Raw genomic sequence first — 14,738 nt, forward strand, 5'->3', positions numbered from 1 at the left:
AAATATATAGTCATATAATATGTGCATTTATCAGCAGACAGCACATAAAAGCAGCAGTAAACAGAGCAACAAAGTAAAGAGCCTACTTTCACAGACTGAAAGTCACAGTTTTATTTCAGGTATTTCACAGTGAAATATAAATGTGAGGTATTTCAGGATTTAAACAAATGTGTGTTCACTGAACAGCTAATCTACAACCGTAAGTAATCAGACATTACAAAAAACACACAAGTCATATTTAATAGAGCAATGGTGCAAAAGCATGTAGCCAAAGAAAGTATCAAAAGAAAATGTAAAGTTTAGATGACACTAATTGTAAGTCTACAGATGTTTGGCAGATGTGCCTTTTCATTGTAAACAGTGACTGGTGAGTCCCATTCTGAATGATAATCAAATATTTTCATTGGTGATTGATTTGTATGCATTTACAAATATGTAACAATGAGATATTTGCATTTATCACTTCTATATTTCAACTTTGTAATAAAAAAACAAACAAACAGAAAAATGTTCCCACTGGAGAGAACTGAAAGCTGAAATAAGTAAATAAATCAAATACAAAAGTTTGAACATCAAATAGCATGAATTGTAGTTAAAGGTATATATTTTCTATATAAATCTATTTTTGTAACATTAGAAAATGGAGAAAATATATATGTAAACCAGCTCGTCATGCCACAAATGCCACCACAGAGAAAAGCCGGATTTCCTGTGATGCTTCGGCAATTTGATAAATAAATACTTTATAATCCTTCAACATCCACAGTTCGGGAGTTTACAAACGGGGGATGTGTTAAATTAGATGAAAAGAAGTCCGCCCATCTTTCTGACTGTGCAGAAGATGCAGAAACTGACTGACAGCTGAAATAGCGACCTCGGTGCCCCCGGTTACAATTCAGGATTCTAGGAGCGCCGCTCCAATCCGCCCAGCAACTGTCGCGCTGTTGGACAAACTGTGTGCCTTTTCACTGGCTTGGAAACTCAACTAGTTTCTCAAGTTCTGATGCTCTGGATTACACAGATTACGACACGGGCCTCCTCCCATTTCTTTGTTTTTTAAGAGTATTCACAAAGATAAAGCGCATATAATCTTAAGATGCTCAAAGTGAGGAGAGAAAATCTTTCAAGCCCCCCTTCTTGGTGCCCTGGTTGTCCTCTCGCTGGAGAATCTTGCTTAGATGTCGGACAAACCAGTTTCTAATTTTAGGAGGCTTGGAGGAAGCTGAGCCTGAGCCTGATCCTGAAGTGGTAGTAGTGGAGGTGGAGGTGGAGGAGGAGGAGGAGAATCTAGAGAGAAGGAAGAGTTCAGTTAAGAGTTACAGTAACTTAAGATTTTGTTGGTTAGCAGGAAATGTTAAAAGCAAGCTATCACCAGCGACACGATCCGAAAAACGTGGAACCAACACGTGCCGCCCGCACATCTTGTTCCCTTAATGCTGACTTAATAGAAACTCAATCACTCAAATCCCAACATGCCTGACACATCACTGTCTCATATGTCTGCAGAACCAACTAAGTTTAATCAAGCAAGGCTGTAACTAAACTTTTGGCTCTGCGCATATTAGTAACAGCAAACCAAAATAAACTTACCTCGGTGTATGAGCAGGCGCCCTGTCCTTGCCAGGAGTCTTGTGGGCATTCATGCTGGATCTGCTGGTTGACTGTGGGGTTTTGTGCTTGCCAGCACTCCCTGGTGTGTTGTGGGTCTTAGCGAAGGTAGCTATAAAATCCCTGTTCACCCCCTTGTACCTGGATGTCTTATTGCAGGCATGGCAGGTGGCCATCTGGGATAAGGAGAAGGAAAGGAACATATCCATTAATAATGCATGCTCTGCGTCTACACTGCGCTCATACACAATGAGGTTTTGAGGTGAAGGCATACATGGCATCCCCAGAGGAGTACTTGGAAGGAAATCCGTTGAAACTTCTTGTGTATAATTTCAACAAATTATGTAAATCCTAGAGAGGAAGGTGAAGCTTTTTGTCATTCTAGCTATTATTTTTCATCAAAACTCACCATTTCCACAGTTTAATGGCTTTCTCTGGGACGCACAACAGTTTGGTGTGGACTTGGGCCTGACTAGCTGTAATAAAAATGGTGCACATGCCACAGGTGACGCAGGCCAACCCGCAAGCCTCACAGATGTCAGGGACACGTACTGACATCTCAAAGCTGAGGAAAAGTTTACAATGAGGTAGAGGAAGCTTACTAATGACAGGAGATTCACTTAACAGCTGAGGCTCTTCCCACTGGCTGTGCCAAAGATAATTTTACCAATGAACATTGCAGATATGAAAATAGTTGGACTGCTTGAAGCAGGATGGGAAAACAATGTGTTTAGCCTATGAGACGGCAAGGTGGGGCTGTTGCCATGCAATTTCGCCTATTCAGGGTACACTGCAATGTGGAAAGGTTACAACGGGTAACAGATCAAAGACTCGCAGAACTTTGTGCTCAAGAAAAACAAAACTGTACTAATCAATAAATTAGATGTACCATGCTCACATTCAGCTTCATATTCTTATTCTGTGATTTAAAGGTGTAGCTGTGCATGATTCGCAGATGCTATCAGAGCTGTTGGCTAGTTCTTTCTAGTTTAACTCTATAACATTTTTTCCCCTACAACTTCTCTGATGCTTGAGCTGAGCCTACTGTTTTATGTAATTCAAAATAAGACACACTGCATTCAAATAAAATATAAACTCCATGTAAGGCAAAACAAGTAGCAGGAAAGTTGCAAGGTAGAACTACAGGTCAGGAGATCCTTGCAATTTAAGACAACATGCATAATAACTCTTGGCCTATGACTGTGTGTCCAAGTGAAATGGTGCATGAAACAGCAGTACATGTCATGGTGTGCACACAGGCTGTTAATAAACCATCAATGATTAATCAAATAAGTTATGGAATCATAATGTGACTCGGACAAACAGATAAAAAACAAAACAACTGACTGCTATTGTAAGCCACAATTACTTTATATATACTCTTCAGTATTAGGCAGGACTTCTTATCAATTGCAGCCCATTATAAGACACCACAGAATGAACTGAGTGATGGTAACAATATAGAAAATCATCCCAGCATCATGACCCTGCTATAATTATAAGATATGCCATTTTTTTCTGCTGTTTTAACAAATGTCAAATAACTTCAGCTAACTCCAGCACAGGAAAAATAAAAATCTTGAACAGAAGAGCCATTTACACTTTTTTTCCTCTTAAGTAAAACTTAGTAGCAAATGCAGTGCACAGTGTTCAATAAAACCTCAATATCCCTCCAAAATCTAAGTATAAAAAAATCCCAGTAGTGACAGAAGCTATCCAGAGTTGCCACAACATTAGAACTGGTTTGAACAGACCACCGCTGCAGAGGTCAGCAAATCTGAGCCAAACTGTTGACAGTCCTGAATGCTGAGGAGATGGAAAACTCACCGACACAAATGTAGCCATTTCAGATTCTGACAGGTGTCTACTGCCGAGTGTTGGAGAGTTGGGTTTCAGTGAACCAGCACTTAGTTCTGGGTTCCTCTTCGTTTTTACCGCACCGTTAGAGAAGTGTTTACTAAAGGAGCCTGCCAGTCCCGCTTTATAGTGACAAAGCCAAGCAACTGACCCACCCATCTGTGCATAGGGGTGTGGCTCAATGAGGACTGACCAATGCTCTGTGAAGCAGATGGACTAAATAACCCCAGACTTTCTCTAGAGGATGGATCGCAGTGTTACTAGTGCATGCAAGATCTTTTGATTAAGTCTATTTGTTAACAAAAGATCCAAACTCAGAACACTTGCATTTAGTAAATACTGCTGAATAACTGATAATTTAAGTGCTGTTTATTATTTACTTGTACTCTAGATGTAACGTGAAACAGATTCAAACCACAAAGAATTTTGTACCTGTACTGAACAGGAGTAGCTTTGCATAAACACACCTAACATGCAGCAATTAATAAAGCACAATAATAGTGCACTATAATCATTATTTCTGTTTAAATAAATGTGCTTGGTGTGGCCCATCACGTCATCTGATTGACATGACGGGCTGGATCTGATTGAAATAAGACATTTTAGGTAGTTTCCTCTGGCCTTTAAGCCACCTTTCTTCTGACTGGCTGCCTCTTGCAAACTGAAGGTTTAAATCTGACGTCAACTGTGCTTAGATATAACTCTGTACCCCGAGATGAGGCAAAGCACATGCGTTGTGCGTGTGCTCACTAATTGAAACATTAATCCATGTTTAGTATGAGCACTCACCATTGTAGCAGTACATGTAGGACACAAAAATAAGGAAAGGCATAACTGGCTGCCTTTTAAGAAGTTATCTTGGGTCAGTATTTTAGAAATGTGGAATTTCTAATCTATGCATTGTATGTGGTTTGAATATGAAGATTTTATTATTGATGGTTTTTGTGATGCACTGGTGACCTCTTCTGAGTGTACGCCACCTCCTGCTGTATGACAGCTCAGACAGGCTCCAGCCCTCGATGGATAGATGGATGGATATCTCCTAAACTGCAGTTATCTTATAAGGAGTCTAAAATAAATGTAGAAAGGCACATTCAGCTGAGAGAGGACATTCAACAGTGGAAAAAAAAACCTTTCCTCAAACAAAGTATTCCAAACTTGGAATAACTGGTGCTGTTCAGTAAAGTAGGCACACAAAGTCTGGAGTATCTATAAGCAAAGTAATGCACTAATATTAAAAAGGTGCAGGTGTATAAAGATGTTATACTGGAACTAGTTTCTGGTCACATAGAGACATTTTAGACAAATGGATAAAATAGTTATATTAGTTTTGCAGGAAGAATCCATCCTGCTTTTTCCCCTCAGGCCAAACAGATTAGATCTGATTAGTTATGAATTTCGTTTTCACAGTTAAAATATTTGCATGGCACAAACCACTGAAAACAATATTTGGTTGGAGTTGGAGTAACTGACTTTTTAAATAACATAGTTTTTTTGCAGCAATGTAAAATAGTTCATAAACACTCCTTGCATGCAGTTGCATCATTACTGTGATGCACTTGAATAGAGGGTTGTAAGTTTTGGCAGATTCCTGGCAGTGACCTCCAATCGTGTTTGAGTTACGGGATGTGAAACCGCCAAATTCAATGTGGATAGTTCCAGTTTTAACCTCCTCCTATCCACTTACATAAATGTTGTGATGCGTACCGTTTGCTTTATTGCACTTTCATATAATCTTTCCATCACCACTTCCTGTTTCTGCAATGATCAAACAATTTCTTCCCATACATCATTAAATTTTTATCTAACCAAATCATAACAGGGGGTATGGGGGTATATCATTAAGCAGAAAACTAATTGCTGTTCTGTTATAGATGATATAGCTTCAATTGTAACACATGCTGTAAGTAATAAGAGCTGGAGACATTTAGGTGACAACGCAGATTTTCGTGTTTCAACTTTTGACGACTATGATTTCTTCAAATGATTACTCCAGGGGAGGGAGGGGTGCACATAGTTAATGGTGGGCTAGATCAAACACAGAGAGACAGCTGGTTGCAGATGGATGTTTACACCTAGGATCTTTCCCTAATAAAAAAGTGTGTGCATGTAAGTGCACAGCGGAGATGCTAATCAGCAACTGGAAAGTGCCTAGGAAATGACGCTGTCCACTCTCAGACGACAGTGACGGTAAGGTTGTTGCATAGTGATAAGAAATCATGACAACCTAAAACGCAATCCTAGTCACGTGTACCTGTTTAATTTACGCTAATCCTTCGACATGCGGCGTATGCACTTGCAGAGCCACACGTGAATCGGTGGCAGAGAGAGATCTGATTTCCTCATCTTGGCATTCTGGCAGCAGACAAACCAGCGCATTGGCCAACCAAGCATAAGGCTAATGCGGATAAACAACCACCTATATACACCCCAAGGGATATTAAGCATTTTATTTATTTATTTTTTTGCAGAAAGTAAGGTTCCCGTTCAATTTCATGCCATGATTTTAATACTTGCCAGGAGTGTGTAATTGCCTCTAAACTGTGCAGTCTTGCAGCGGCTCTTTCTGCATATAAAAATAATAAAGCTCAAGTCATAGATTAATGCACGACTTCCTGAACGAAAGAACGCAGGTCTAAGTTACGAACGGTGTAATGGTTTGAACTTTAAATGAGCAAATAGACTGTTAGATAGTTCACAAAGGTGAAAACTTTCAATTTAAATAACCTGAGATCAATGAGATCCTGCAGCTGTAATTCTTGTAGTTCAATCTCTGGCAAGCTGACTGTTGTGTGTAACCCAATACTGTGACAAATGAGAACAGAGTTTAACATTCTCTGAGTCTAAAACAAAAAATCGAATCAAATAATCGGCCAGAACTTTTATTTTCTCTTCCAGAGCATACTGTACTTCTCTCCCAGCATACGACAAACATTCCTGCACTTTGCAATTGCTCATTTTCATGATTATAAGTAGTCAACATTGTTTGCAACACACACACACACACACACACACACACACACACACACACACACACACACACACACACACACACACACATATCAATTCTGCAGATGGACCTTTCCTGCTAATAATAGCCTCTGCTCCATAAATACCTCCCTTCCTAGCTTTCTCTCTGCTGTCAGAGGTCAGCTTTGGTTGATTAATCTGACCTCAGCAGTGCAATACTGCCCAAGAGGAGGAAGATGAGTAGAGTAGCAGAGTGAGTCACAGAATGAAGCGTCTGTTAGGACTCCTAAAGTAGAAATATAAGTCATATAATTGTTTATCAGTGCTAAATGTCTATCGTGTGATGAGATGGTTCTGTTTTTGTGAACATCAAAGTATGATTATCCACATACGCTGTGTGTGAAAGTCATTCGAGACCGCATCAATACAACGCAATAAAGCTGAAAGCAGAAGAGCAGTTGGGGATCAATACGAGGCAAGAAGTATAAACTTTCCTCTCGCCATGGCCTTGCTCTGTGATTGGGTGCATGCAGCCACTTAGTCACACTGTCTGGAGGCAGGCAGGCTGGTAAATACACAGACACCTGATCTGAATGCAGATCTCCTGCATGCTGCCATAAAAACATATCTGTTTCTCTCTTTCTTTCTCGCTCTCTTGTCAGTGATAAAGGTCACATTTTGTCCTGCGTCGCACAAGCCGGTCAGCCTCAAGAGCCAAAAACAGCAAAAGCCGGGAAACAGCTTCAAAGACGTGAAATGATGGTTTACCCGCAGTCCTCAACAAACTTATTTCCAGTCAGCCAGATTAGATAAAGAAAAAAAAACAACATTCTAATTCTTCATAATAACTCCCATGTGAGTTTTTATCAACATCTGCTGCCTATGCTAATCTGATTTCTAATACTCCAGAGTGAAAAGTGTTTGCAGGTTCTTTTAGATATGGAGAGGAAAAAAAACTACAGTAATGTATAAAGTCTTGAGGCATGCCTGATTTATTTATATTTTGCTTCCAAGGTGCCAGACTTTCTTGTAACTTTTAAAGTGGTCTTAAACAATAGTTCTGCAGGCTTTCGAGCGTCTTTCAAAGCTTTTCTTTAGACATTTGTTGTTTTTCTAAGAGGACTGTTTTCTTATTCATGAAGCCACTTAACACTGACCTGTGAATCTTTAACACAAGCAGCTAACTCAAGGGACAGCCCAATGTTGCATCTACACATAACACACAGCAGAGAACCCAAATTGTAGTTTTAGGCACTATCATCCCGTCACAAAAACACATGGCAAAAATGAAAATCTGGGCACGGTGTGCAGTGTGTGCTGACAGAAAAAATCCAGCAAACGTGTCACAGGACCTGAGAGATCCATCTGGACATTCACTTAAATCTATCTACTACCTCAACCCGGATTGGAAATGGTCTCAGTGGAAGAGTGGCTGTCAAGAAGCCATTTTGGAGAAAGGGGAACAAGGAGAGAAGGCTGAGGTATGACAAATGACACAAGAACTGGACTGAAAATCAGTGGCAACAGATCTGATGGAGTGATGAATCCTAACTTGAAATTTTTGAATTGTAGTCAGTAAATGAATGAGATTATTTTGCAGCGATTATGTTTCTTTGGGAAATATCATACAAATGTTTATATTTCTCGTTTTTGCTTCTCTTCATTTCCCTTTTTCCTTCTTTTTTCCTTTTATTTCACAGCCTTAAAGGTACGGGCTAATTACCCTGAATGTACAGATCATCTGTAATCCTTTTCTTTTTGTTTATATGTATAAAAGAAAAGCTCTTGTAGGGAGGTGGTTATGAGCAGTGATGGGAATAACGGCGTTACAAGTAATGGCGTTACTAACGGCGTTACTTTTTTCAGTAATGAGTAATCTAACTAATTACTATACCTATCTTTACAAGGCCGCTACCGTTACTAACAAGACAATGCGGTGCAGTCGCGTTACTATTTTTCAACAAACAGACGGTTGAAGCTGACAAAGTAAATAGTTTTTAAAGGTGAAATGTAGAGGGAAAATCAAAAGTAGTCAAAAATGGCCAATTATACCCTCATTTTTCAAGTAAAGCAATAGTTACTTTTCAAGTAATTAATTACTTGTATCTTGTAACTCAGGTTTTTCTTTTGAAGAAGTAACTAGTAACTATAATTAATGACTTTTTCAAAGTAACTTGCCCAACACTGGTTATGAGAGACGTACAACAGTGAGTGTCTACAGCCATCTATAAACACATGGTGGAGGCTCTGTCATGGCTTGGGGCTGCGTTTGAGCCAGTGGTGTTGGACATCTTGTCAAAACAAGAATTATGAAAACAGAAAAGTACCGTCAGAGTTTGCTAGACCATGAAAAACCACCTGGAAAGGATCTAATTGGCAACGACTCCTATTTTCCAACAATACATGATCCCTTTAAATCCAGGTATCCCAAACATACTGCTAATGCAATAAAAGCATAGCTGGATATAAAAACACATAATGGAACACCATCAGTCATGGGCAGGCCTACCAACAGCCCAGAACACAATATTATTAAAGCAGCATGAGAGACAGAGAACAGAAGAAAAGGCAGCCAACATTCAAAAAGAGCTCTGAATAAATAATAATAATAAAAAAAAGTGACAGAAATACTTGTCAAAGTCCCTCAGACATTATCTGTTGAAGTTTATGCAAACCAGGCACTACATACTTTTAATATATTTATAAAATCATGCAGTTCTGAGTAGTTTGAGAATACAATAGCAACATTTGATGACCTAGAGCTGTCTGCATTTGTAAGTTTAAAACAAACAAACAAACAAACACAACCACAGAGTACAGTCTGCATTTAAATTTACAAAAATCTTTACCTTGGAGATATATCTCCACCCATCAGGCTGTTCAAAACACAGGTGAAGTTTTGAGGCTGAGGAATAAAGAAAAGAGCCCAGAGACAGATCTGGATTTAGAACTCTGCCCTGATTATTATAGAGATGACGAATGGCCCGTACTTGGCTTTACAGAAGACATGCAGCGAATGCCATTAATGCACACACGTGCTGACAGATTCAATTTCAGAAAGCGTATGATTCAAATGCTGGTGAGTGAGGATGCGAAAGCCGAACAGAGGGAACGCCAAGTTCCAAAGCAGACTTTTTAATAGTTGCATCAAGACGTTAATTGAGAGATGACATGCTGCAGTGGTACCACTTTAAGTTCTCTATATGGGGTTTATCCCGCATGTCTACTCAACTACAGACATGATGACAGTGGAGAGAAGAAAGTGTGGATGCTTAAAATAATTAAACTGTATGTTACATTATGCATATTTTGGTTTTCGTTTGCTCTTCAAGGATGTCAAGTTCAGCTGGCATCAGTTTCCCGTGACTCCTGCCATTGCTACGTACAGTATGTAGATGTTAACATATTTCAAATGCTTTACTTAAATACCCAAACACGTGGCACAAGAGTGAGTGTTTCCACCTCCCACTGTGACTCCTCTGTTTGTATCGAAAAAATGCTTTCATCTCTAATCATCTGTCTTTCCCAATATTTTTTCCCCTCTTGTAATCCTGCTCCCCCTCAGCGGAACCTTTTCTGCTCCCTGACAGCAAACAGGCAAAACACCAGCTAGACATCGCTGCCTCCTGTTTCCTGTCATGGCCTCAGGCGGCACATTTTCCACTAAAGATAAATGAAAGCGAAATGTGGTGAAGACATGGCCAAGAAAGGAAGGAGAAATGGAGAAAGCATAATGTGAGAGGTCAGATTGTGGTCGGGTAGATGAGCTGAGATAGAACTTAAGAGAGAAGTAACAAGAGAGACTGGAGTGTGTAAAGGTACTAGAATGAGAGCTGGTCAGTGAGGTCAAGAAGAAGTGGTGACTTAAAAAATAAATCACAGATTTGAGTCGCATCAGAAAGATGGCTCCGTGTGTAATGTGCCAAAAACAGAACGACCTATGGTCTGTCACTTTGCTCCTTCATATCTGGTTCATCTTGTATTCTGAAAACGAACTGAATGAGAATGAATAAAAGGACCAACAGAAATATTTTTCCTAATGCAGACATGCACTAATCACCTGAAAAAACATGAAAGCACAGAATACATTTTCCTTGTGACAAGCAACTCTGATAGAAAGTCTAAAACTAAACTCAAGGAGGAAGAAGAGAAGAATGCAGGAGGACAATAGGCTATTCTTCGCTCCATTTAGGGTCTCTGCCTCTTTTGTGGCGCTGCATCCAACCTATTCCCAGATCCACTGCTGGATAACCCGCTCAGCACGCATAAACAAAGTGATTTATCGCAGCACTAAGACAACTTCACAGGGCTGAGGAAAGCCTGTCATGCACTGGCATCCCACCATAAGGGCAGCACGCGCGCGCACACACACACACACACACACACACACACACACACACACACACACACACACACACACACACACACACACACACACACACACACACACACACACACACACACACACACCAAACGGCAATAGCAATACAGTGTGAAATCAAGGGGATTTACACCCTGGAGTATAAACGCTGCAAATCGCTTGTGTGCATGACTATAAATTTGTATTTACTGGTCCAGTGGTCCCTTCTGATGTTTGCATGCTTACATTTTAGCTAGAAAAGCTGCTCTTTTAAATTTACTGCAAAAATACACTGTTTTAAGGCATGTGCATTGAAAATGGCACCTATTACAGCAGGGTGCAGCATCCATATAGGGTGGAGCATGCACATAGGGTGGAGCATGCACATAGGGTGGAGCATGCACATAGGGTGGAGCATGCACATAGGGTGGAGCATGCATATAGGGTGCAGCATGCATATAGGGTGCAGCATGCACATAGGGTGCAGCATGCACATAGGGTGGAGCATGCACATAGGGTGGAGCATGCATATAGCGTGCATGTTCAAGATTATTCACACTGCTTCAATGTTAAAGAGTTTAACTGATAATTCGTGCAAAGACTTTCTAAATGCAGGTAAGTGAGAGAAATGCAAATATGAAACTATAAAAGATCGATAAAAATATTGACATTATTGACAACAAATCTCATCCACAAAAAGGCCCCGTAACTGTTCTGATGCTTCTGAAAACAAATGAGCGCACAAGAGAAATGAGTCTTTGCATCTACAAATAGTCATACGTTGTTTAAAATAAACACCTGTCTCCTGCTCAAGATAAAAAAAACACACAAAGGTAAATTTACACAACAGACTTACGTGGCTGACCGTAAAAGGAGACTAATATACTGTGTACACAGCCATAACACTTGACTCTGGCCCACTGAAATGAAGCAATTAAAAAATGAAACAACAACAACAACAACAGGTGCCAAATTCAATGGTCACTGTGACACATTTCATTTCTCATTCTGTGGATTATTTTTCATGCATTTGGAAAATAATAAAATAATGATTCCCCTTTTATGCTCTAACTATGAAACCAAGTGGATGCCAATCTTTTTATCCAAGCTCGTGCTGAGCCCTTCTTCCTGTCAGAGCTGCTTTGCTCTTTTCATCAGCGTCGTGTCAAGGAGGAAAAGCAAAGGAAGCTTTTCACATTCCACCTCTTATCGTCACGACTCTATCAATGTGCATTTTAAGCATATCAGCTTGCTATCGCCCTTTTACTGAGCACAAGTCTATCATGACCCGCATGTGTGGCTTGACTTGCTGTCTTTTGAACATTGGGCAGGCTAGTGACCATGAAAACAGAGGTTAAAAATACCTTGGAGGACATTCTTGGCGCCATATTGGTTTACGAGGAAGTCATGTGATGGACAAACATCCACACTGTTCATCGTGATGATTGTTGACAAATGAGTCGGCGGAAACGTGAATAATCACGGCTCAATGTCTTTAAGAGTGGCCTTCAGTATAAAACACACAGCATAGTTCTGTTTAGCTACGAGTTTAATAACAGGGGAGCCACACACGCTTAAGGACAGGATGTCTGGGACTGATTGGACCACATGTGTGACAGCAGATCCATGATCCCACGACCCATGCGCTGGCTTTGGAGGCCATTAAAATACAGTGAACTAATTGTCATGTTAAAGAAACCAGTTTGAGCATGACTTGAGTTTGATTTGAGCTTTTTAACATGGCGTGATAGTTCTTTTCAAGCTCCTAAGACTACCACAGACACTACCGCAGAAACCTACACAGACATTGTGCCCAGCCCTTTATTTCTTTGTTGTTATTTTATCTAACAAGTATAGCAAGTATAGCTTGTTCACCTTACTATCATGTTGTGTATCCTTCCTTGATCCAGGATCTGATAAATCTCTTTATCAGACCCCCAATCTCACCTTCACAACAGCCCTTAAAAGTAGAAGTGCTGCATTAGAAATTATAACACAAGGTCCCAGCTCTTTTTGCAGTCCATGATTTGACTCCTTTCACCTCATCTACCTGCCTTTCTCCCTCTTGCCCCTTTTAATATTTCGAACTTCATTCTGCATTTATTCCTCTCACTATCTTTCTTTTTTTTTAATCCTGCTACCGCTCTCATTCTCTATCTACCTCTTAGCCCTCAGAGTCAACAGATACAAAGTGGAGAGTGGGTTCAAAGTGCTTTGTGTCGTGAATACCTGCATACTAAATGAACCAGACCAGATTTTAATGATGCAGCAGCATTTCCACTAAAGCTGCTCTTCATTAGGCTGATGTCAGATCGCTAGAGGGGCTCTTCAGTGCTATCACCGGTGCTGGGGAAAATGACCCTATAGCTGCATGCTCCATCACTAGCTTCCTCATCTAAATGGGTTTATCAGTAGAGTGGGTGTGTGCTGGCCAAAATCTGTTTTTACATTTTATTCTTGCTTGGTGCCATCCATTAAGACGACAGACAAAGGGGACCACTATAACAATTTGGGAGAGGACTGTGGGGTGAACAGAGTGAATGTTGACAAAGCACTCTCTAGCAACATTAGCTCTTACAGTTAAGCCTAATGGGACAACTGTAAGGCTGGAGCAGTAAGTGGAGCGCCATAATGATACCAGACACTTTCTGTGGAATGAATACTAATGACTTCATCGATTTAAATGGCAAAAATGGCTCAAAAAATAGATTATGAGACAATTCAGGACTAGTTAAGTTATAATAAACTGATCATTCTTTTTCTTCTTTTTCTTTTGCATCCAGGCTTCTGCTTTTCTTGTGGAGTTTTCCTGTACTTCATGTGTCTGTGAGGTTTCTCTTCAGATACTCTGGCTTCCTCCCGCAATCTTAAGACATGCATGTTAGGAAACCCGGTGATGCTAAATTGGCTGTAGGTGTGAATGAGAGGATGAACGGTTGTCTGTCCCTCTGTGTTAGCCCTGTGACAGACGGATGACTTGTCCAGGGTGTACCCTGCCTCTCGCTCTACAAAAGCGAGAGGCAGGGCAGTGTAGATCTCCCCTGGCTCATTTATGCTCTGAGGTCAATAATAGCTACAGAATAAGCAGTCAAGTCCACACTAAAGTCCAAGTGATATTTAAGAGAATACAATCATTAGAATATGGCGGGTTATCAGAAGCAGCCGTATTACCAACAATTAAAAAAATACAGATTTCACAAATAAATCACATATCAGCAGCTATCCCACATATCACAAAATAACTACTGACCTTTAGTTTAACATCACTACAGCTGAGGAAACTGTTCAGCCTTAAAGCTGGGATTACTTGGTTAAACCGAGTAAAGACTCAACACGGAGAAGCATGCATCATATAACCAGAACAAACTCCCAGACATAACCAGAGGTGTGCTCTGCTCTTTTAAATCCATGTTTGCCATGCGTTGCTTCCTTTTTTGGAGAGATTTCTTTATATCTCGCACTGCACTGGACTCGTCCGTGATGTTTACTCTTGTGTTTGGTGCTATCTTATTTTTTATTCTTTGTAAATACATGTGTGCCTTTCTTTTATGTTCCTTTGGCCCTGCATGTTTTATGTAAAGCACCTTGTGTTGCCTTGGTTTTGAATTGTCACTTCCATTGTACTCCTGAACAATATGCTGCAGTGCAGTAAAACACATAATCAGGTGCTTAGATTTGTAGTTTGTTTGCCTTCTCACCAGTACCGACGAGGACTTCTGGAAGCGGCACAGCAGATTTTTCTGCATCAGGCTGAGCCGTTTGCCTCTGGCCTTCCTGAGCAGGACACTTTGCACCCGTGCTGATGGACGCTGCTTGGGCCTCAGCCGCACATGGTGATTGTCAGGGTGGAGCCACTGGCAACAGTACGGACACACCCCAGTGTTGTGCTGCATACTGGAGAACTTTTGTTTCAGAGGTCCTGAAAGCAAATGAAAGACACAGA

At 40.5% G+C, this 14,738-nt stretch overlaps 1 protein-coding gene across 1 annotated transcript in view; it reads right to left on the reverse strand.

The window, feature by feature from the left end:
* Window positions 1-102: 102 nt before the first annotated feature.
* Window positions 103-14,738, reverse strand: part of rmp24 (ribonuclease MRP subunit p24) — a 22,393-nt gene continuing 7,757 nt past the window's right edge. Inside the window, exons 3-5 of the mRNA XM_085262438.1 lie at window positions 14,494-14,714; window positions 1,591-1,784; window positions 103-1,287 (exon numbers count right to left, since the gene is read on the reverse strand). Coding sequence (XP_085118564.1) covers window positions 1,101-1,287; window positions 1,591-1,784; window positions 14,494-14,714 — 602 coding nt within the window. The 3' untranslated portion in view covers window positions 103-1,100. The remainder of the gene's footprint in view (window positions 1,288-1,590; window positions 1,785-14,493; window positions 14,715-14,738) is intronic.

The sequence above is a fragment of the Mchenga conophoros genome, linkage group LG22 (genome assembly GCF_057382185.1).
Source record: "Mchenga conophoros isolate Kocher_MC1m ecotype Shallow Benthic linkage group LG22, M_conophoros_male_GT1.1, whole genome shotgun sequence".
NCBI classification, from domain to species: domain Eukaryota; kingdom Metazoa; phylum Chordata; class Actinopteri; order Cichliformes; family Cichlidae; genus Mchenga; species Mchenga conophoros.